The sequence below is a fragment of the Danio aesculapii genome, chromosome 2 (assembly GCF_903798145.1).
Source record: "Danio aesculapii chromosome 2, fDanAes4.1, whole genome shotgun sequence".
In the NCBI taxonomy this organism is placed as follows: Eukaryota; Metazoa; Chordata; class Actinopteri; order Cypriniformes; family Danionidae; genus Danio; species Danio aesculapii.
Genome location: NC_079436.1, coordinates 56,751,105 through 56,776,104, shown reverse-complemented (window position 1 = coordinate 56,776,104; position 25,000 = coordinate 56,751,105). Strand labels below are relative to the sequence as shown.

Genomic DNA, 25,000 nt, shown 5'->3' with positions numbered 1-25,000 from the left:
TCCAGCATTTATTAGATTTTCTAGGAATATTTATGAATGCCACCGGTAATAATGCGCCCTGAAGTAAAGTAAAACGGCGTCGTGTTTGCTGGCCTCAGGCATCACGCACCTGTCCCAGTCAGTCAGCCAGTCAGTCAGTCAGCATGTAACCTTAAAGGGTTAAACAAAGACGCACAGCACTACTACGGTTACAGAAAAGCTTGCGCTGTTAAAACTCATTTACCCATTAATACACTTTGGTGCGATTATCACCCTCTATTAAAATAATAAAATGTTTTGAATGGGCAGCTGTAATGTAGCCATGGCGGGATGAATCCTGGCGTGGCACCCTGCCATGGAAGAATGAATGTAGCGGAAACCATGTATATATATAAAATCGCTCAACAGAAAATAAGCATTTTTAACGCACCGCTGTAATTTCTATATCCCAGTCCTTTTATCAACATGTTTAATACAAGTCATTATTTTAAAGATTATGACTTGAGAATATGATTTTACCTCAGCGCTGCACTTTTCTCCTTCACCCTCGCGCTGAGTTCAGGTGATGGAGTGTTGTGAAGTAGTTAAACTATCAAACTGGCACAGGAATATCAGTATATTCATATAGGCTTTTTAATAAACTCTCTTATATCTGCTGGTGCTGCTATTAATACGCAGATGGTTATGCTGGTGCAGCCGTTAATACACGATTCAGGTAATCCAGCTCGCCTACATGATGTTTAATTATGGGTGGGTCGCAGATGGATAAGTTCAATCATTGGTTATGCAGACCACTTTGCCTAAATTATCAAAAAGTTCAAACACTTTGATTAAACTAAAGCGAAACTGACCGATCAATGGATGTTTGTCATAAAGAGTGATAATAAAGGCTGCTCTCTTAATTTTGATCATACACTTAACAAAGATTCAATATTCCAAACTGAATATTTCACTTTTATTTTATTTATATTACAATTGTATTTAACCGGTTTGTGTTTTGGCCGCGGCATATAGCGGACCCTGAGGCACATCGCTTCACCTCAAAGTTTATTAGTTATTCTTGTTTATTTTGTAAATAACTGATCGACAAAACTAAGATACAAATTGTACAAAACAAAATTCGTTCAAAGAATATTTTTCTTCCGGCGAAAATATCTGAATTGTGTATTTTTGTGCGTCTCCATCCGCTACACAACTGTGCAGTTTAATTAATGCTCTACTATAATTGCTCCTACACAAAACCCTGTGATATATTAGCTACATGTTTTTATAAATGTCTTTACACAAAATTATTATATGCTATAGCCTATAGCCTACTTTAAGTCAAAATATATGCGATTGTTAACTCATCACTGTGGTCGCAGCTCGCGCTTCTGTATAGCTTCTGTAAAAAAAGACCTACATTTAACCAGCTTTTTAGCAAAGCCTATATTAATATACTGATATTCCTGTGCCAGTTTGAGAGTTTAACTACTTCACAACACTCCGTCACCAGAACTCAGCGAGAGGGTGAAGGAGAAAAGTGCAGCGCTGAGGTAAAATTATATTCTCAAGTCATAATCTTTAAAATAATGACTTGTATTAAAAATGTTGATAAAGGGATTGGGATATAGGAATTACAGCGGTGCGTTAAAAATGCTTATTTTCTGTGGAGCGATTGATTTGAGTTAGTAGGCCTGCTTTATTAAAATAGGCTTAAAATAAAAACAGCCTATGCTGGTTATTAAAAAGGATTCAGTGTTTTCGTTTTGTAATCTAAATTTGTAATTTAGGTGGAAAATACTTAGGTCAGGCCTTTTATTCCTTTTATTTAGTTTATTCTGTTTTTCTATACAATCCTGAAAGATTCACAAGCAAAAATAAATAATAAACTAAAATGGGCGGTGTAATAACCACATCACCGCGGTTGACATCTCATTATGGCGGTAAGGCGGTGATGCGGTTATCGTCACACCTCTAGTCATTAGGCAAGTCATTGTATAACAGTGGTTTATTCTGTAGACAATCCAAAACAAATATTGCTTAAGGGGGCTAATAATATTGACCTTAAAATGGCTTACAACATGAAAAACTGCTTTTATTCAATGTTACGTGTTTAAGTTGTTAAGATATTAAAGAGGATGAAACGTAACATTCAGTGAGTCTACTGATGCTGGATGACAGAGAATACAACGACCACTTGTTAAGTGAAACAAATTAAGTATTTAATGAATGTCAGACAAAGAATAGAGAATGCATTATAAATGTAATGTTAAATAATCAAATTAAAGAAAATAGGAGTGTTGCCAAAACAAAGAAATAAATACAACAAAACGATCTAACTAAAGCCCAACCCACTAAACTGACTAACCAAAGAAAAATGCAGAAACAAAACCGTAATCTTCAGCACGAAGCTTAACTAAACTTCATAACCTCAAAACAAAATTACACATGTGCAACGCCTCCTCAAACTAACTAACAAATAAATATTCTAAGCGGCTCACAATACTAGAGTTCTCATAAAGTACACACTGTTAGCCATTAGCAAAACACAATCTCATATAATCCAATTCTCACAAAGATCGTTCAATTTCTCACTAGATAATTATTGAGCTGCACAAGCATATCTAATAAAGCAGTCTCTTGATAAAGAGAAAACTAGAATACAGCAAATCGTAATCAAAACACAGATGAACAGGCTGGCCAACACAAGTGAGGAGTCTGGCTGTAAGCCAAGCGCTCCTCAAGAACAGCGCAAGCGCACGGCTTTTATACGAGCGGACCCGGTTCTGATTGGCGTGTCGATGGTGATTGACAGCTCCTTGGACCAATGGTTGCACACCTACAACCAGCACATGACACACAGCGGAAGAAAAAGAGAAGAGCACGCAAAACAGAACAAACAAAACATACGTGAAACGTAACATTCAAGCTGAAATAAAAGAAATAAGACTTTCTCTAAAAGAAATATTATTAAAGGACATGCTGTGAAAAATTCCTGAATCTGTTAAACATCATTTGGGTAATACTTGAAAAAGAAGAACAAACTCACAGGAGGGTGAATAATTCTGACCACGACTGTAACAACTAAGAGTGCAATTGTAAATTCTAGTATCAAAAAATCTTTTCGAGTGGTGCAAAACAAAAGCATGTACTTCAGAGGGTGCATTTAATCACATTTAATCACTCTTTGACACATGAAAAGGTTTATTTTCTCTGTGTGCATGAGAACATGGAAACTAGCAAGCATAGGTTTGCCAGCTCAATGTTTCCTGCTCTAATCTTCGATTGTTCAGTCTTCTTTGTGAACGCTTGAATGCTTCTTATTGTGTTTCAGCCACTGTTTACTCTCTATTTGCATACTATCAAGAGCACACACACTTGTCATCACTTCTTAAAGTAGATGTGATGAAATGTAGCTTGGCTGTCTGTAAACGTAGACCAAAAAAAGCATCATTTCCTGACAGGAGACCACCACACCCCAGAGCAAACACATGCTGGAGTGTTTGAGTGAATGTTACCTGTATTTCAGTGTATTTGCTGTCATTTATATGTCAGATCTTATATTTTACCTGTGATATGAAGCTAATGCTCTTCTCTGTCAGATTCTTGCACTACAGTTTCAGAGCAGATAGGATTGTGCTTGATAAAGATACAGGTTTGATTATGTGTTCGTGTTGGGCTGCTCCATATATTCAAGAGCTTTTGGCTTTTGTTTTTGAGTTAGTTCGTAAAGCTTCACTTTAGAAGGTGGAGGCCTGTTGATTGTTTTGTTTTTAGTTGTGTATCATGTTATTTATGTTTTAGATATTTTTTAACTCCTAAGACTTGAGCATATGTTTAAATTTAGTTTTATTTTTTTTTGGATTAACATTTTTTGTATGCATTTAAAAATGTTTATACACTGTAAAATAAATCCTGGTTGCTTTAATTTTTTAAGCTGAATCAAATTAATCTTATGAGTCTATTGAACTTTATAATATGTTATTATATTATGTTAAACTGACTTAAAACTGCTTGCGTAACTCAAAATTAAGTTAGAACATGAATAACTTTGTTTAATAAGTTAGAATGACCTAAAACATATGCTGTCAGGACTAATTGATCAAATAATTTTTTACAGTGTAGTTTAATGCACTGTAAAACCCAACAGTCAACTATATAATGTGTAGTTAACTCAATTTACTGATAGTTATTTCTACTCATTTAAAAAGAGTTTTGAACTCGGTGTTGAAGGTAACGAGTTAAATACCTCATTCCTTCAACTTAAATGGAGTAAGTTCACATAACTCATATAGATTAGTTTTTTAAATGGTTTGAGTTTTTTTTCCATTTATTGGGTTTTACTGTGCTCAATTTGCTTAATTTACTCAAATAGATTAAGTTCACAGTACTCATTAGGATTAGTTTTTGAACTTAAATGGTTTGTTGCAAGCAGTTTCCTCAAATGGTTTGAGTTACCTTAAGTAACTCAAGTTTTACAGTGTATTAGGTTTTACAGTGTAGATTTTTTTAACTATATCTTGTATCAGGTAGCAATAAAATATTTTAATACGTTTTCAAAATAAATCAGTGTTTAAAGAAATAAATAGTTAGTATTTAATAGTAATTTTAATGTTTAGAAATAATATTTTTAATAGATTTATTTTTTAGCTGTAGTTTTAAGTAGCAGCCTTTAATTTAATGATCTAGTTAAGAAATGAATAAAATTATATAGACATTTTTAAAAAATAAATCAAAAACAAAAGGAAAAAAAAACAAGCAAAAAAAAAAAGGAAAAAAAGCAAAGACAAAAATAATACCCAAGTAAAAACAAATCCTTTTATTATTTGTGGTATATGCAAATATCGTTATTGTTTTTAATAGATTTTGTTTTATATTTGTTTATTTAAATGGAAAGTATTATTTGTTTAAAAAAAGCTTATACAGTGCTCAGCATAAATGAGTACAGCCCATTTTGAAAATGAATGTTTTTATCCATTTCTCAGTAAATATAGGCAATGTATTTTGGTATATTTCAACAAAACAGATTTATTAAACAGATATATTTATTAAAATAGGATTTTTGTCACAAAACATATTTAGAAATTGAAAGATAATACAAAATTCAATTTTACAAAATAATTCAATAATACAAAAAACAATTACAATTTACAAAACTTCAACTAAAAATTTCCTTTTTTTTTTTTGGATCATTATCGTAAGTTATTCTATTAGATAATCTCCAGATTTGGCTTCAGGACTGACTAATCTAATGGATATGCACAAATACAATATTGTAGAGCTTCCTATTTCTGAATTAAAATATGAATTTAAAAGAGACATTTGTGAAGGGTGTACTCGTGCTGAGCATTGCATGTCTGAACTCTTTGTTTTATAGATTTATTTTTTAGCTATATATTAACTACAGTGGCAGCCTTTAATTGTTTATATGGTTAAAAAAATGAATGAAACTATGTTGACATTTATAAAAAAAATAAATAATGAATGAAACTATATAGACATTTAAAATAAATAAATAAATAAACTAAACAAACTAAAAAAAATCTTAAAGTTAATAAACCAAAACAGAATAATAAAAAATAATAAATAAAACTATGTAGATGTTTATAAATAAATAAATATTTAAATAAATAAACTAAATAAAAAACCTTAAAGTTAGTAAACCAAAACAGAATAATAAAAAATAATAAATAAAACTATGTAGATGTTTATAAATAAATGAATAAATAAATATTTAAATAAATGAACTAAATAAAAAACCTTAAAGTTAATAAACCAAAACAGAATAATAAAAAATAATAAATAAAACTATATAGATGTTCAAAATAAATAAATATATAAATAAATAAACTAAATAAAAAACCTTAAAGTTAATAAACCAAAACAGAATAATAAAAAATAATAAATAAAACTATGTAGATGTTTATAAATAAATGAATAAATAAATATTTAAATAAATAAACTAAATAAAAAACCTTAAAGTTAACAAACCAAAACAGAATAATAAAAAATACTAAATAAAACTATGTAGATGTTTATAAATAAATAAATAAACTAAATAAAAAACCTTAAAGTTAACAAACCAAAACAGAAAATAAAAACTAATAAAAAATAGGCTTTATTATTGTTTGAAGTGCTACATCAGCCAAAACCATGTCATGCAATTATCATGAATTTGTTATAAATTTTGTTTAACATTGTTTATTTAAATGCATATTATTATTTTATAATTATGAATGAATTCAGCTTGTATTTCTGATTTACTTTGTTTTTAGATTTAGTTTTTAGCTGTATTTTAACTACTCTAACAGCCTTTAATTGTTTATCTGGTTAAAATTAATAAAACTGTAGCCGTTTAAAAAATCAAATAAAGAAAAATGTTTTTAAAAAAACCACAATAACCTTAAAGTTAATAAACCAAAACAGACAAATAAAACCTAATTTAAAAATATACTTTATTATTATTATTTGACCAGCAAAAAAATGCAAATATCATTAATTTGTTATGAATTTTACTAGACATTTGTTTATTTAAATGCATATTATTTTTTAATAATTATATTTCTAATCTTTGTGTATGATGTTATGCTTATATAAAAGTCATTTCAATATAAATCATTAAATATAACGTCAATTTTGAATTTATTGTAATCTCTTTGGATGCTTTCTAAAAATAATTGTTAAAATATCCCATGCAGTGCAAGTTTTTACACATCTATTTCTATTAAAAATGTTTTCTCCAATCTGATGGCTTTCCTATTAGTTAGTGTTATGAGACCGCTTCACTTGCAGTGTAGAAAGTCACAGTTATTGAGAAGTATACTTGGAGGATTTGACTGTGGCGTGTGAGATCCAGCTATTGCTGTGTGTTTCTTTATTTCAGCATCAGATTGGTTCAGACATTTCATCTCTTGTTCTGACCTTTCCCCTCATTTCCTCCTGTCCAAAAGAATTTACTGTTATTGTCCCGTCGTTCAATCCTGACCCTGTTTTATCTCCACTAAATTGGCCGTTTCGCTATCCTAGATGGAAAAAATTGCACAACTGGACGTCTGGCAGTTGGAGCAGAGTATTTCCAGAAAAATACAAGACAATTTGATGGTTTTTTGACAGCCAGACATCATTTTTATTGCACAAAATTGAAGGATGCATTCAGTAGAGCGCTTTAAAGAGGCCGTTATAGAAGATTACACTATCTGGTAGCTTTCATTTGATTGTTGAGGGACTCTGTGTTTGGCTCTGTCATAGCTCAGTGTTTCCCAACCCTGTTCCTGGAGGCACACCAACAGTACATATTTTGGATGTCTCCCTTACCTGACTAATTAACTTTAGGTTTTGGAGTCTCATGTTCTAATTAGGTGATTAAGGTGTGTTTGATTTGGGAGACATTAAAAATGTGTACTGTTGGTGTGCCTTCAGGAACAGGGTTGGGAAACACTGCCGTAGCTTACTGTACTGTAACTTTAAGTTTACTGTACTGATAAATATAATCAATACTGAAAAATAAACAAACAAGGTTGTTACTCAAAGATTTTTTTAAATCTTCTGCATTGTAAATGCACTGTAAATTAATATTTCATAAATTAATATCAAAAGCTTCACCTGTACAGAATTTTCCATTATGTTTTAGACCAGGGGTGATAATCCCTGTTCCTGGCGATCTACCTACCTACAGAGTTTAGCTCCAACCCTGATCAAACACACCTGAACCAATTCATGAGGACCTGAACGGCACTTGATAATTACAGGCAGGTGTGTTTGATATGGGTTGCGACTGAAATCTGCAGGAAGGTCGATCTCCAGGAACAGGGTTGAGTAGCCCTGTTTTATACACTCTATAAAATAAGTTGAATTGTAATAACCCAACTGGACAAAAATCAAATATGGACAAGCCTAACACTGGGTTTTAAATCAAATTGAAATGACACTGTTTTTAACCCAATCGTTGGGCTTGTCCATATTTGACCCAACATTAAATCCTGAATTTTATTAATAACTTGTATACTTTTTGTATTTGCAAAATTGAATGACAAATTCTTTAATCCTCATCATGTTTTCTGAAATATGCAGTCCATAATTGAAATATGCTGATTGTGTTTTGTTTCAGAAAAAGGGTTGTTTTTTATGTAATCCGTGCAATTTTGACCATTTTTTTTTTATCTATTCAGCTGATCTCTGGTTCTGGCTGGAGTATTTTTACTTTAGCTTAGCATAGTTCATTGAATCGGATTAGACCATTAGCATCTTGCCGCACAAAAGAAAGGGAGATCAGAATGCAGAAAAAAAAGGACTGGTCTGTCTGAACTAGATGTGTAGCATGTACCCTCATTGTCTGAAATGTTAAGTAAAATCCTGCAAGAAAGTGCTTTAAATATTAATAATAATAATAATAATAATAATAATAATAATAAGTAGACAAATCCTTTCTGAGCTAGTTTACTATATATGTGGCTTTAGTTAAACTCAGGTTAAACTCAATTAAATTTGACAAATTTAATTTATGCACTGTCAAATCTTTCTGAAAACTCAGGCAGATGACAAGATAAACCACTCAATAGCTATGTTATCTGTCTGAAGTCCCCATCCCTATAAGTAATAACCCATTGTTGCTAAGTGCTAAATAAATAATAATAAATAAATTATTATTTTGCATAATTTGTAATTAATTTATTCTTTGAAACTTTAATATTAATTTATGCAATTGCAATGCCTTGATTTTAGTAAGGTTAGTACACAGTCATATATATTCACTATACACTTATATAAACTATAAATGCAATGGGATTAATGATTGGCATAATCTCTTTCTTTGTTTCGGTTTTCAGCCTTGGCTTTCTCTTTTTCAGTTTTCACTTTCAGCCAAGAATTTTCATTTCTGTAGTTGTCATGTGCTAAAACAGACAGACAATTTTTTAGGAAGATGTGTCTAGAAACTATAATCTCATTCTTATGTAATAATCAGGAATTTTTGCTGCTGTACCATGCCTGCCGCAGTGCACTGATATTAAACAGCAGCTGAAAATAGTCCCCAGCTAGGTTTAGACACTCCATAATATCATTTCAGTATGGCATTATTAAGAAAATGTACTTCTTGGTCATTTTTTAACGATATGCTAATGGTCTAATTTGATTCAATGATCTATGCTAAGCTAAGCTAATCTAAAAGTGTCAGGAAGATTGAACTTCAAAATGGTAAAACTTAACTATATAACTTTAGGAGAGCAGTAAAATTAGCCTAATTAAAAAAAATATTCCTTTAACTTGTATATTTTGTCGATTTGCAGTTCTTATAGCTCTTTTCTGTAGCATAGGACATTATAATTGCTGTAAAGTTTATTTGCTATAGTATTTTGTCTGCGGGGGCTGCACAGTGGCGCAGTGGATAGCACAAGCAATATGTGGAAGAAGGTTGCTGGTTCGAGCCTCGACTGGGTCAGTTCATATTTTGTGTGGAGTTTGCATGTTCTCCCTGTGTTGGCGTGGGTTTCCTCCGGGTGCTCCGGTTTGTCCCACAGTCCAAAGACATGTGGTACAGGTGAATTGGGTAGGCTAAATTGTCTGTGGTGTATGAGTGTGAATGAGAATGTATGGATGTTTCCCAGCGATGGGTTGCAGCTGGAAGAGCACCCGCTGCGTAAAACATATTCTGGATAAGTTGGCGGTTCATTCCACTGTGGCGACCCCGGATTAATAAAGGGACTAAGCCGAAAAGGAAATGAATGAATTTTGTCTGCACGCTATTAAACGTGGACATGTGAGTTTGCTTTAGCACTGTGTAGTTTTCAATATTGGCTCTCTCTCTGTGCAACACATTGAGTGTGATCAGGAATACGGTCGGAAGCTTCTAGGAATGAAAACCATCACTTGACAGATTTACAGCTAATGTTTTTGGACATTGGCCATGTCTGAAGTAATGTGTTGAGTCCACAGCTGCCGTGAAAAACAAACCGCAGCCCGCGCATCGTATATCACAAGATTTTATGAGCTGCGTTTCTGGGTATCGCAGCTTTTAAAGTAATACCTCAGCCATAAATGAAGTTGTCATTTACTCTCCCTCATGTCCTGTTCTCATTTGGTCTCACTTGTTTTTTATTTTAAGATATCATTGCTGCACTTTTCAATTTAGGAAAACTTAAAGGGATAGTTCACCCCAAAATGAAAATGTCCTGTTCATGCACTCACTCACAGGTCATCTAAGATTAATTTATTTCTTCAGTAGAACATTAAAGAAGATTTTATGCTCAATTCTTGGTGATTCCTATAACGGCAGTGAATGGTGACAGGTTTTTCAGATGAAAATAAACACACACAGATGAGTCCAAATCAGTAGTCATGGCTCCTGATGACACACTGAGGTTTTGTTATGTGAATTGATCGCTCTGTGTAGGGAAATGGACATCATTTACATTATTAATAGCTTTAATACATATAGTCAACGATTCACTGCCATTATATAAACCACCAAGAGCAACAAATTCAGCTCAAAATCTTCTTTAATGTTAAACTGAAGTATGAACTACTTTATTTTTAGGCGAACTATTCCTTTTAGGACCTAATCTGCCCTCATGCAAAGCAATCATATGACTTCAGATGGCATAGTGCATGTGTTGTGTGTACTAATTTTATGGTGCTTTTGTGTGAAAGCCAATTTATTGCATGGAAAATACACAAACAATTCCTTCTGTAATATATTCAGCTATGAAATGAAAGTCATGCACAGATGCACATCAGAAACTTTATTGTATCATGCATTCACTTGTTAATAGTAGTGACTTATAGTGAACATATTTCATTCTGTGGTTATTTTTAGGATCTGCCATGCACAGACGAGGTGGCATCGCTGTTCTCCTCACCATCTGATTCTCTGCTGGAGTATCCAGAACCTTCAGGATTTGGCACTGATAGTCTGGCGCAGTTACCTGGCGAGGGTCCTGCAGCACAGATGTACTGGGATATACCTGGACACAGTCAGAGACCGGTATTCATACAGGGATTTTACCTGCCTGATTTTTTTTCAACAGAATACCACAAGAACAAGCAGATTGATCCATGCACATTCTTAAACTGATTATGTGTATTAAGTAGACATATGACAATATTGAGTCATTTAATATGTAAGGGATAAAGTACATCCAGGAGGTTATCACAGAATAAAGCCGGACAGGTTAATCGGCAGCCTGCCACAAAGCAGAACACTGTAGTGTAAAACTAAAAGGTTTATTCTGTAAAAACAACCATCCTAGATGTACTTTATCAGAATCAGTTTTATTGCCAAGTGTGCTTCACACACACAAGGAATTTGTTTAGGCTACAGAAGCTTCCAGTGTACATAAAGTGACAACACAAAATAAATATGGAAAAAATTAAATAAAAATAAAAATGATAAACATTAAACAGAGATGCAGCTAGTCAAGAAACCTGGATTTTGAGTTGTATGTACAGATTTGTTATAAATATACAGGTTATAAGGTGCTGTGTACAAGTGCGAATGTAGAGAGTATTACATTGTATATTGATATAAGGTGCTGTGTACAAGTGCGTATGAGAAAGTATTGCACATATTTATTGCACAGTAGGGGAATATTTAACTGTTCATAAGGTAGACAGCCTGAGGAAAGAAACTTTTCCTGTGTCTGGCTGTTTTTGTGCTTGGTGCTCTGAAGCGTCGACCATACGGTAACAGTTCGAACAGGTAGTGTGCTGGGTGTGAGGCGTCCAGAGTAATTTTGCGAGCCCTTTTACTCACTCTGGAAGAGTACAGTTCTTGAAGTGTAGGAAGGGTTGTGCCGGTGATTCGTTCAGCAGTCCGGACTATTCGCTGTAGTCTACAGAGGTCGGTTTTGGCAGCTGAGCCGAACCAGACGGTGATTGAAGTGCAGAGGATGGATTGGGTGACAGCTGAGTAGAACTGTACGAGCAGCTCCTGTGGCAGGTTGAACTTCCACAGCTGACGAAGGAAGTACAGTCTCTGCTGGGCTTTCTTCACAATAGAGTCTATATGAATGTCCCACTTCAGATCCTGAGAGATGGTGGTGCCCAGGAACCTGAATGACTCTACTGCAGCCACAGTGCTGTTCATGATGGTGATTGGGGGGAGGGCAGGGGGGTTTCTCCTGAAGTCCACTGTCATCTCCACTATCCCGCTTGTTACATGGCTTCTTGCTCCAAAACATAAAAATTAGCAACAAAACATTGTTCTGAGCCTTAATAGTTTATTAGTTCTTGAATTAAGCGATGAGATGACAGAAGCGAAAAAAGCTGGACTATACACTAACCTGCGCATTTATTACGCCCCAAGTCTAGGGGAAAACAACATGGGCATAATAAACAGAAAAAAAATGTTGTGGGTGGTGGATTTCCCAAATAAAACAAAAACTTGCAATGCAAAAGATCCCCTTCGGTCGACAACCAAACTCGGACACTAGGTTGAGAGTAATATATTTAATAAATAGATTTATTATAGAAAAATAGTCATTTTAAATGAGCATCTCTTCAGGTTGGCCACAGGCCAAAATAACAAAAGAATCTGCAAAGTAAATGAACTAAATATAGACCTATAAATATTGAAATATTAAAAATACAGGAAGCTTAACTTCTCCCTAAACATAAACCATAGTCAAAAGTAATCAATAAATAGACAGGCCACCCCTACAAGCTCAAGCTCTCAAAAAGTTGAACGCATGATCAATTGTTCAAGATTAAATGTTGGTCGTCAGCCGGAGGGGTAGGGTAATCCAGGAGCTCCACTCCCAGCAACCGTCACACCACAAATGAACTGTCCGAACCCTGCCGGAACTTCCTTTTTATAGGCCTTTGTGACCAGCAGCCAATCAGAGCATGGATCACGTTTGGAATGGGGAGCCTATGGAATAACAGAAAACAACACAAGAAGGCGGGACAAAGAAAAGACACATGCAATGTGCAACAAATAAAATAAAAATAAATAAACTTTAGTCGTAACAGCATTATTCGGTCACAAGATGGCGCCAAACTCAAAGCTGACAGACATTAAACTGGCTGAATGAAACATAGACTAACCTTATTATTATTTCTTTACAAGATAGCACCAGTCAAAAACCACGGCATGACAGACAAGCAGATACATATATATAAAGGTGATTCGAAGTTCCGGGATAAGTCCCCTGTTATTCAGCTGTTGTTATCTCGGAATACAGTGCTTAAAATGTTGTGAGTGGTCAATCAGAATCGAGTATTCCAGACAGCTGTATAATAAATGAGCAATATCACACGAGTAGCACTGAGATAGGCTGTATATCGGCACTGCTGGGAGGTGTTTCTTGGCTTGAGGTTGCAGGCTGAGTGCCTTCGTGCCCAGCCGTGCTGATATACAGCCATAGCACACAGCTACGAGTGTGATATTTGTATTTATACAACAGTTTCAAACATTTACCTTTTTCACACATTAATCTAGCCCAGGGATTCTCAACCGGTGGGCCTCAGCGATCCTGCAGGTGGGCTGTGAGGACGGCTTAAAATTAACTTAAATATTAAACTATATGATTTAATTTCATTATTAAATATGTCATATTAAAATGATCGAAGTAATGGGATTTCCATTTTCTGTATTGAAATGGCTAATTCGGACTCAAAAGCAGCCTCACTGTTAAATACTGACGTCGGTATTTGCACGTCAACTAGGACTACGTTCTCAGTTGTATAAATCAAACCATCATGCAAAATGTAAAGGTAACGATGGTTATGAGTTATATAACCAGTTCGCACGTACCTCACGTCTGCGACTCGTATGTGTGCTCTCTTTTTGTGAACACTTCAAAATATCTGGATAGTTGTCCAAATATGTCCTGTTTATAACGGACGCGTGCCCGTAAAGTAGGATGTAGCGAGACTCGGTGGTGTTTCAGCAGTGAACAGCGAACTCCATAATATAATGTATTAAAAATATTCCGCTGCAAACTCTTCAGATCGATGTTTAACTGATTTAGAGTGTTGTTACTGTATTTTACATTTCTTTGTTTTATTTAATGATATAAATAGTACGATTAATAATGAATAGTAGTCAGTCTAATTCAAGCAGCAGCAGGTTTTAATGCCATCTCCTGTTGTCCTGACAGTTTTATTTATTGAAGAAAAAGGCCCAAATACACTCAGTTGTAAAGAACAACTGAAGTAAAGAAATCAGGAGCTTTGAATCTGTGTTAAAATGTATTTAATATTAGCTTTTTTATAAAATGATGTAGAAAAATGAGAGAATAATAGTAGAATGCAAAAAAAATGTTTAGCTAATAAATAAAGCTTTAAAATAAGCATTTTCCCCAGACAATCAGTTTGGGCCTTCAAGCTATTTTTGTAAAAGGAGATGGGCCTCGAAGTGAAAAAGGTTGAGAACCCCTGGTCTAGCCTATGATATTGGAAATTGTGTGACTATTTATAAACCATTTTTGAGGGATGTAAACAAAAACAATGGTCCCAACATACTTCCTGTTTTATATTTTTAATTTCTATAGCTTCCACGAATCCAAAAAGAGCCATTGATAATATTGAAATGTTATGAGATCTGTTTTAACATCAAGTTATGATTTAATTGCCTTTTGTTACAGTTATGAAATAGTTTTATACAAGCAGGATGTGTCATGGCCCCAATGACATGAGTGCATGAAATGGTTTATAGGCCTTTGTTTGTTAACTCTGTACAGTAAGTCTTGATTTGATTACATCAGTTAATTGAACTAAGTCAATGTAAGGACAACTCCAAAAGCATTTATTAATCTTTTAAATCTAATTTTTATATATGTGTTATATATATATATATATATATATATATATATATTACACATACAAATACAAAGCTGCACTTGCAACAAAGAGAGCATCACTCGCTCGAGTTGCGCCAGTAAAACTAAACAGACGTCCCATCCCATCTGTATATGTTTTAGCTGCTGTGACCGCGAGCACATAGATCGCCGCCACGCATCATTTACCTGTTTGTGGCTGCTTGTATATGCTTCGGTCCTGTCAGTGTAGCACGTGCACTCTCATTCCCATAAAGCAGAGAGATGTAGAACTACACCATGCACGATTCAGAGAGCAGAAATTTGTAATGGCGCGACCATGTAGAGACAGAAATCACATGTCGTTGTGTAAATAAGATATTACATACAGCCATTTTAGCTTGTTAATAAAATAAGTTGTGATCTAGTGCTTTATTTTATTTTCTTTTCGGCTTAGTCCCTTTATTAATCTGGGGTTCGCCACAGCGGAATGAACCGCCAACTTATCCAGCATATGTTTTTATGCAGCGGATGCCCTTCCAGCTGCAACCCATCTCTGGGAAACTGGTGCTTTATATAAAATACAATTAACTTGACTTCAAGAGGGCCTGGGAAAACCATTGGGAGGGCAGGGTGCCCCCCTAAGATAATGGTAGGGGAAACACTGAAGTATATTTGGGTATCACATTAGGTCATAGAAATGCTAACATTTTCTTAGTATTAGTAACATTATTGTAAGCATTATAGTCTTAATGTATGTTTCTGCGAGTGTTTAACTTCATCTCTGTATCTGTGTTTTTCAGCTAAACCTGAGCGCCTTTCCTGGCAGGTTGGATGAATTGAACGCGATCCTGTCTCCATCAGTGGCAGGATTTAAGGCAGGTTCTCCTTTTTTCTGTTTCCTAATACTCTGTCCTCAATTCTTCACATTTCATCATCTTTGTTTCTACAGGCTGCTGCTGCTCCTGCTCCACCACCCGAGGAAGAGGAGGAAGCAGATGATGAAGAGACGGAGGAGTTGGGGCACGCCGACACTTATGCAGATATAAGCCATCCAAATGTAAATCAGCACACCATGCCATGTTAATCCACAGCACACAGGCAGCACGAGTGGAATCTGTATATAATGTTGGCTTAATAATCTTAATAGTTTTAAAACATTGTATATAGTGCCTTTCTGCAAGCTCATGGTTGTTTACAATTTCAAAAGTCATAGCAGGCAGAAAAACAAAGCTCAGATAAACATGAATTAGTGACATCAATCAGATTGTGCAGTCAGAGATCAGAGAAACGCTAAAGGAAAAGATATGTTTGTTTAAGGTTTAGTTGTTTTGGGGTCTTAAACTGTGTTAATAGGTGTTCTATAGTTTATTTGCGTTGGATATTATTGCATGTAATATTTCAGCATTTTTATTGCATAGGACATTTAATGCACTATATTAATTTGAAGAGCTTTGCATAAAATTCATAATGGAAATCTCTAGAAGGGGTGCTTCCTTAGCAAATAAATGCTCTAATCACATTAATGCATATAGTGTTTCAATTGTTTGCACATTTGAAGCATACAATATTGAGTTTATTATATGGCAAATTTAATGCACATATTATTTAAATAGTTATGTATATTGTACATTTTATTTATCTAGTATTTGATCTTATATATGACACATGTAATGCATTAAATATGCTCTATAAATAATTTAAATACTATATGCATGTCATATTTATAGTTCATGTACATTGAACATTTACTGCATATCATATTTAAATGTTTATTTATATACACATTTAATGCGTATTGTATTAACATAATTTACATAGCACATTTAATGCATATAGTATTTGTAGTTTAATAACATGGCACATTTATGGCCCGTTTCCATGAGTGGTACGGTACGTTTTTATGGCCGTTTCCACTGCCAAAGGGTACCTAAAAGCGTACCTACAGCTTACTGTGACATTTCCTCGAGTAAAAATGACGTCGTCTGAAACTTCGGTCGTACACCACACCCACCAAAAAGGTACTTTTTTGGCAGTGGAAACACAAGCTTGATAAAGGTGACTCGTACCGAACCCGTACTGTACCTCTCAGGGGAAACGGGCCATTATTGCAAATGTTATTTAAATTATTATTTATATTACACATTTAAAGCATATTGTATTCATATTGTTTATTTACGTAGCACATTTGATGCATATTATATTTATAGAGTATTTACATGGCACATTTAATGCATATTATATTTATAGAGTATTTACATGGCACATTTAATGCATACAGTATTTATAGTTTATTTACATGGCACATTTAATGCATACAGTATAGTTTATTTACATAACACATTTAATGCATACAGTATTATAGTTTATTTACATGGCACATTTAATGCATACAGTATTTATAGTTTATTTATATGGCACATTTAATGCATACAGTATTTATAGTTTATTTACATGGCACATTTAATGCATACAGTATAGTTTATTTACATAACACATTAATGCATACAGTATTTATAGTTTATTTTCATGGCATGTTTAATGCATACAGTATTGATAGTTTATTTACATAACACATTTAATGCATACAGTATTATATAGTTTATTTACATAACACATTTAATGCATACAGTATTGATAGTTTATTTACATAACACATTTAATGCATACAGTATTTATAGAGTATTTACATGGCACATTAATGCATACAGTATTTATAGAGTATTTACATGGCACATTTAATGCATACAGTATTTATAGTTTATTTACATGGCATTTAATGCATACAGTATTTATAGAGTATTATATGGCACATTTAATGCATACAGTATTTATAGTTTATTTACATAACACGTTAATGCATACAGTATTTATAGAGTATTTACATGGCACATTAATGCATACAGTATTTATAGAGTATTTACATGGCACATTTAATGCATACAGTATTTATAGAGTATTTACATGGCACATTTAATGCATACAGTATTTATAGAGTATTTACATGGCACATTTAATGCATACAGTATTTATAGAGTATTACATGGCACATTTAATGCATACAGTATTTTAGAGTATTTACATGGCACATTTATGCATACAGTATTTATAGAGTATTTACATGGCACATTTAATGCATACAGTATTTATAGTTATTTTCATGGCATGTTTAATGCATACAGTATTTATAGTTTATTTCATGGCATGTTTAATGCATACAGTATTTATAGTTTATTTCATGGCATGTTTAATGCATACAGTATTGATAGTTTATTTACATAACACATTTAATGCATACAGTATTTATAGAGTATTTACATAACACATTTAATGCATACAGTATTTATAGTTTATTTTCATGGCATGTTTAATGCATACAGTATTATAGTTTATTTCATGGCATGTTAATGCATACAGTATTTATAGTTTATTTTCATGGCATGTTTAATGCATACAGTATTTATAGTTTATTTTCATGGCATGTTTAATGCATACAGTATTTATAGTTTATTTACATAACACATTTAATGCATACAGTATTTATAGTTTATTTCATGGCATGTTTAATGCATACAGTATTTATAGTTTATTTACATAACACATTTAATGCATACAGTATTTATTGTTTATTTACCTGGCATGTTTAATGCATACAGTATTTATAGTTTATTTACATGGCATGTTTAATGCATACAGTATTGATAGTTTATTTACATAACACATTTAATGCATACAGTATTTATAGTATTTACATGGCATGTTTAATGCATACAGTATTGATAGTTTATTTACATAACACATTTAATGCATACAGTATTTATAGAGTATTTACATGGCATGTTTAATGCATACAGTATTTATTGTTTATTTACATGGCATGTTTAATGCATACAGTATTTATTGTTTTTACATGGCATGTTTAATGCATACAGTATTTAGTTTATTTACCTGGCATGTTTAATGCATACAGTATTGATAGTTTATTTATATGGCACATTTAATGCATGCAGTATTTATAGTTTATTATATGGCACATTTAATGCATGCAGTATTTATAGTTTATTTATATGGCACATTTAATGCATGCGGTATTTATAGTTTATTTATATGGCACATTTAATGCATACAGTATTTAAATGTTTATATATTTTGCACATTTTATGCATATAGAAATTATAGTTTATTTACATGACACATTTAATGCATGTAGTATTAAAATTTCTTATTGATAGAGCATATTTAAAGCATATAGTATTAAAATTATTTATATTACACATTTAATGCATATTGTATTAATATTGATTATTTACATTGCACAATAAACGCATAGTTTATTGACATGGCACATTTAATGCATATTGTATTTATAAAGTTTAATTGCGTTGCACATTTAATGCATTTAATATTTTAGAAGTTGTTTAGATAGCATGTTTAATGCACAGTTGTAATTTTAAGAACCTTGCATGAACATTAATGATGTAAAGTAGTGTTTTCCCATAGTGAATAAATGCTCTGTTTACATGTGCACAGCTACTATAGGAATCTCTCATCCTGATATCGTGTGGAGACCAACACACTGTCCAGCGTTCCTCCTCCTGACATCACATACACACTGTCCATTCCAGACAGCACCATAAACACAGGCCTTCTGTCAGCCCTGCAGCTTGAGGCCATCATCTACGCCTGCCAGGTACATAATGTCTATTTCTAATTAAAAATGTATGATGAAAGAGATGTCTTCTGGAGAAATCATGGATCAGACTGAAAGATCTTTTATGACTTTTTAATTAGTGTTAGTGTGCGATGAATGAATAAGTAACAGCAATGATTACAAATTTACAAGTGCAGCCAAAAATATAGCCAATGTTGCTGATGTGACATTAAAACATAAATAAGAAAAATAAGTCTAATCAAAAACGGTCTCTAAAGTTAGTTTAAGTGCATGAAGTTGCATTTGTGTTTGTGTGTGTTCAGCAACACGAAGTGATTCTTCAGAATAGTCAGCGAGCAGGTTTTCTGATCGGAGACGGAGCTGGTGTGGAAAGGACGCACTGTGGCTGGAATCATACTGGAGAACTTCTTAAAGGGACGGAAAAGAGCGCTGTGGTAAACAAACATGCAATAATGTTCACTAGCTGTGTTTCCATCCACCTATTTTCATGCACATTTTGGAAAATCTCATATTTCTTTGTACATCCGAATTAACATGCAACTGAGCGCACGTGCACGAACGCAAAACCCCTCCCTACCTCCTTCTCGTAATAAATATGGTAATGACTCTACTTTGGCAAAACCAAACGAAAAAGCAATGGCAAAAGCAAGCAAGAAGAGAAACTTTACAGAATGTGAATTGGAGGTGCTCCTATTGGAGGTCGACCGCGCGAAAAACTGTGTTATTTGCAGGTTTGTCATCCGGAATTAATAACAAAAGAAAAAAAAATAGAGTGGAAGAGTTTAGCTGACGCGTTAATGCAGTGGGGTCTGAACATCGCACTGTGAGTGAATTTAAAAAATAATGGTCCCATGTAAAGGTGCAGGTTAAGAGGAGAACAGCGGCGCACTGTCAAAGTGTGGGGGAACAGGGGATGCTAAACACCTTTTGAGGAGAGAGTTACCTCACTCCTGGGCGACACACAATTTTAGAGTTTATTTAAATATTTTATCTCAAATGGTGTCAGAGTTTAATTGACTTACAATTTTTACATTAAAAGATATAAAAAATGTATAAAATAAATAGAGTGCTAATTAGTCTTGTGCATATGGTTGCAATGTTCATAAGGTTGAATTGTTTAATTCATTCGTATGGTTAATTATTTTTTTTAAATCGAGAAATTAAGCCTTGTGCAACATAAAGGCATATATTTATGCCTATCTGACCTATTTTTGGCTCAAACTATAACAGGAGCTAATGAATGTCAAACGTCAAACTAACTTTACCGTGGTTCAACTGCATGGTATGAAAACCTTATATACCTGCTAGAAATGTGGATGATCCCATCCATACAGCTGGCATTGCACGGTTCGAAGATACTTCGTAGTGTGCAATTTAACACAATTGCCTCTAGGAGTCGCCAATGGAAATAAAACAAACACACACAAGAAATGCACGTACGCCAGACATGAAGTTGGGCATGGACCAATGCACATTCTCACGTTCATTTCATCGTTAGTAAATCCAAACGTGGCGTGAAATCTGCCGTACGCAAAGTTTTTGTGCATACGCAGGATTGATACATGAGGCCCCTGAAATGTTGTTTTGCTCATTTCCATAGCCTCAGATGTCAGTCTGTCATAGTGCTTCAATATTATTATTATTATTATTATTATTATTCAATTATTATTCCCTCCACAACTGTCTTGAGCATCTGTCTGTTCTCCCAAAGAGCTCACGCCTCCAAAAGCCACCACGTTCATTGTGTTTCATCTTCTTAGGTGCAACTCTTTTATTAGAGAAGAAAGCACCACAGTGGCTTCTCCAAACACACTAAACTGCACTTCTCTGACTGAAATTTGCTCTCTTTTGTTTTTCACTGGATGGAAACGCTGCTTTATTCGCAAAGGTTTTATGTGAAATTCTAGTTTTGTGCATACGTTTAATTTGCATCTTTAAATGGAAACATAGCCATTGTCAGTCTGTATTAGTTTATATTCTTCATTCACTCTGATGACTTGTTTTTTTTTTTGTCTGGAAATCTGCTTTGTTGTAGGTTCAGTGTGTCGAATGACCTGAAGTACGATGCTGAGAGAGATCTCAAGGACATCAACGCTCCTAACATCCCTGTGTTTGCATTAAATAAGGTTTGTAAATGAAGTTCTGAAGTTTGATTGTGAGTTTAATGAAATAAATCCCAGGTTTAAAAACAGGTTTACTGCTCAAAGCATTGAAAATGTTTTTACAATATTTAAATGCAGCTTATTAGTTTGCCTGCATTTCTTGTGACAGTAGCATTAGAGATCATCCATAAGGTTTGTTTATTTATATATATATATATATATATATATATAGTTTTTTAATTACAGTTTATATATACAGTTTTTCATGAAAGGTCATTATGAAGTCATTATAACTCATTAAATAGTTAAATAAATATCAGTTAAATATCAGCTTCATTAGTTTTTCATGAAGGATCATTTTATAGTTGACTAAATATTTTAGTTAACTATAAAAAGCAATTTTGAATATATATATATATATATATATATATATATATATATATATATATATATATATATATATATATATATATATATATATATATATATATGTGTGTGTATTATTTATATATATATATGTGTGTATATATTATATAATATAGTGTGTATGTGTATATATATATATATATATATATATATATATATATATATATATATATATATATATATATATATATATTATATATATTTATATATTTATATATATATATATATATATATATATATATATAAATATATTTTAATATTTTAAAGTATTATACATACTATATATATATAGATTAATAGATTATAGACTGTTTTTTTATTTTTAAAAAGTAGCTCTTAAAAATTTTTAGGTTTTATTTTATGTATGGTTTATGTTGTTGATGTCTTTTTACGGTTATTAACCCCATGTAGAAAAGGTTTGTTTATGAAATGTCAATTTTATGTTTTTGCCATATAATGTCTATTGAAATAGATATGCTTAATAATCTTCAAACCCTCTCTTATTTTATAATGTATTGTAGCATTTATTAATATATTTAAAGGTTTTCATTTTTATATTTTCAGTCATTTTTATTTTTATTTATTTTGTTGTTGTCATTTTGTTTGTTTGACTGTTTTTATTTAGCATTATTTTTATTTCCGTTTATGTTTTTAATTTCAACATATACATTTTTGCTGATATTATATATTAATATTTTGGTTTTGTTTCAAGTTTTGCTCTAGCTGAATCTTTATTTTATTTCAAGTTTCTAGTTAACTATTAAAGTAATTATAATGATTCTAAATGCTTTTTTTCCAGAAATGTTGCAGACAGTTTAATCAGTTTTTCATGAAGGGTCATTAGAAGTTAACTCATTAAATAGTTAAATATCAGTTAAATATCAGCTTTGTTAGTTTTTCATGAAGGATCATTTTATTGGTTGACTAAATATTTTAGTTAACTATTAAAAGCGATTTTGATAACCCTAGGTGCTTTTATTTTTAGAAAAGTTGCAGACAGATTAATCCATTTTTTATCAAGGGTCATTAAATAGTTAAGTCATTAATAGTATCTAAATATCTAGAAATATCAGGTTTTTTTGTGAAGGTCATTTTAATAGTTAATAATAAAAGTAGTTATAATAACTTTTTTTTAAAGAAATGTTGCAGACAGCTTAATCAGTTTTTCATAAAGGGTCACTGAATGCTAATTTATGCGTTTCCTCTTTGGTGCAGATTAAATATGGAGATACGGCTACCTCAGAGGGACTTTTTTTTTTAACCATTTTAAAAATTGGTATTATTTGTTTTGATTTCCTAATTTGCATTAAAGTTCAACATCATTTAATCTTACAATTATGTAAAATTTCACCCAGACATGCTCAGTACAAAATGAGATGCTTTAAGGAATAACATCTTTTTATTAATGGCATGCAGGGACATCAATGCAAAGTCAAAATTGCATATAAATAGCTCACCTGGACCTTTCCTGTATTAGATTTGTTACTATATTGAACTCAACATACATACAGAAAATGAAGCCATGTTTTGGACAGTTTATAAATGTTACTGTTAAAGTTGATTTCTATTAACCTCTTGTTATTGCAATACAGTCAGTCTTATAGTCTGTTTCTTCTGCCACTATTTTATGTCATATGTTTGATTCCATATTTCATTAATCTGATTAAAACTATAATTAGAATTTTCTTCATAACTATTACACTAGCTGTTTTTAACACTTGGTCAGTTTTTGCAAAACTTAGACGTTCATGTCATTAAAACACTGAAAAATAAGCTTTTCATTGTTGTGAGGGTTTATTAGGATGGATAATATTTGGCAGAAATATAACTATTTGAAAATCTGAACACTGAGGGTGCAAAAAGGTAAAAACTGAGAATCACTTTTTAAATTGTCCAGATTGAGTTCTTAGCAATGCATATACTAATCAAAAATTAAGATTTGTTATATTTATGGAAAGAAATGTACAAAATGTCTTTTACTTAAGTATTGTCTTCCTAACTATCACCCTAGTTGTTCTTAAACCTTGTTGTTCATGTCATCTGAAAGCTGAATAAATAAGCTTTTCATTGTTGTGGGGTAGTAGGGGTGTCAAAATGAATTGTTTCTTCGTGCACCTCGATGCAGACGCGGACAATTCGGTATCGGTTCAGTAATAATCATAACCGGTTAATATGAACTGACATCGTTTATCTCATATGCGCTATAGCTGACTATGGCGAGGGAGTCGAGCGGCTGAATGCGAGTATTTACAACACTCCAACTACTTAAAATCACAGAAACTGTGCACACTTTCACTGTATGTGTGTTTGCTGGATCAGTCTTTCACTGACACTTACAGCAGAAGACCTGTTACATAGCGATGAGAGAATGAAAGTAAATTTAATTTCTCTCTCTCTCTTTCTCACTCACTGTGACTGCTTGGCGTGACTTTTCCTCTCCTTTCGGCCGTTTTACAGCGATACTTCTGGATACAGACATGAGCGCGTGCCTGCAGAGTTTTCTCCACTGTGTCTATCATAAATCAGCTGTGATCTAGCGAGGGTCGTTCTTGAACGAGTCGTTCATATTGAACAAATCGTTTGGATGACTCGAGCGTCGAGTTCTTTCGGAGTGATTCGTTCATTTGCGCACGCGCACAATGTGCAGGGGGAGCAGAATATTAGTTCCTTTTTCAAGTCTTCTATCGGGTTTAAGTCATTCGTTCATCGCGTGAAAGACATTTGATTCGTTCATTTCTCGAATCTTCAGATTTGATTCATCTCTCTTTACATGCTGCTACATGATGAATGAACGACTCAAAAACCAGAAGACTCTAGAGGCGAACGAATCATGGCTCCTTTCGGCTCCGACTGTGTGCTTTGTTTAAGCTTAACTTATATGATTCTGTGTGACATGAATGAACACTCAAATTTGAAGACCTGTCAAAGAGGTGAGCTGATAATCATAGACAAAACACCAGGTAAACAATAAATGATGAATTTCTCTTTCTTATAGCATTCAGTTATGACTTGTTTGTAGTGTGGTCAACGTCTGGGCTAGTTGTAGATGAGTTTGGAAGCAACTTGGAAAATTTTAATAATATTTTGGC

At 33.0% G+C, this 25,000-nt stretch overlaps 1 protein-coding gene across 1 annotated transcript in view; it reads left to right on the top strand.

The window, feature by feature from the left end:
* Positions 1–25,000, top strand: part of sbno2a (strawberry notch homolog 2a) — a 101,864-nt gene that overhangs the window by 10,231 nt on the left and 66,633 nt on the right. The window contains 2 exon segments of the mRNA XM_056446285.1: positions 10,772–10,939; positions 15,515–15,589. Coding sequence (XP_056302260.1) covers positions 10,772–10,939; positions 15,515–15,589 — 243 coding nt within the window.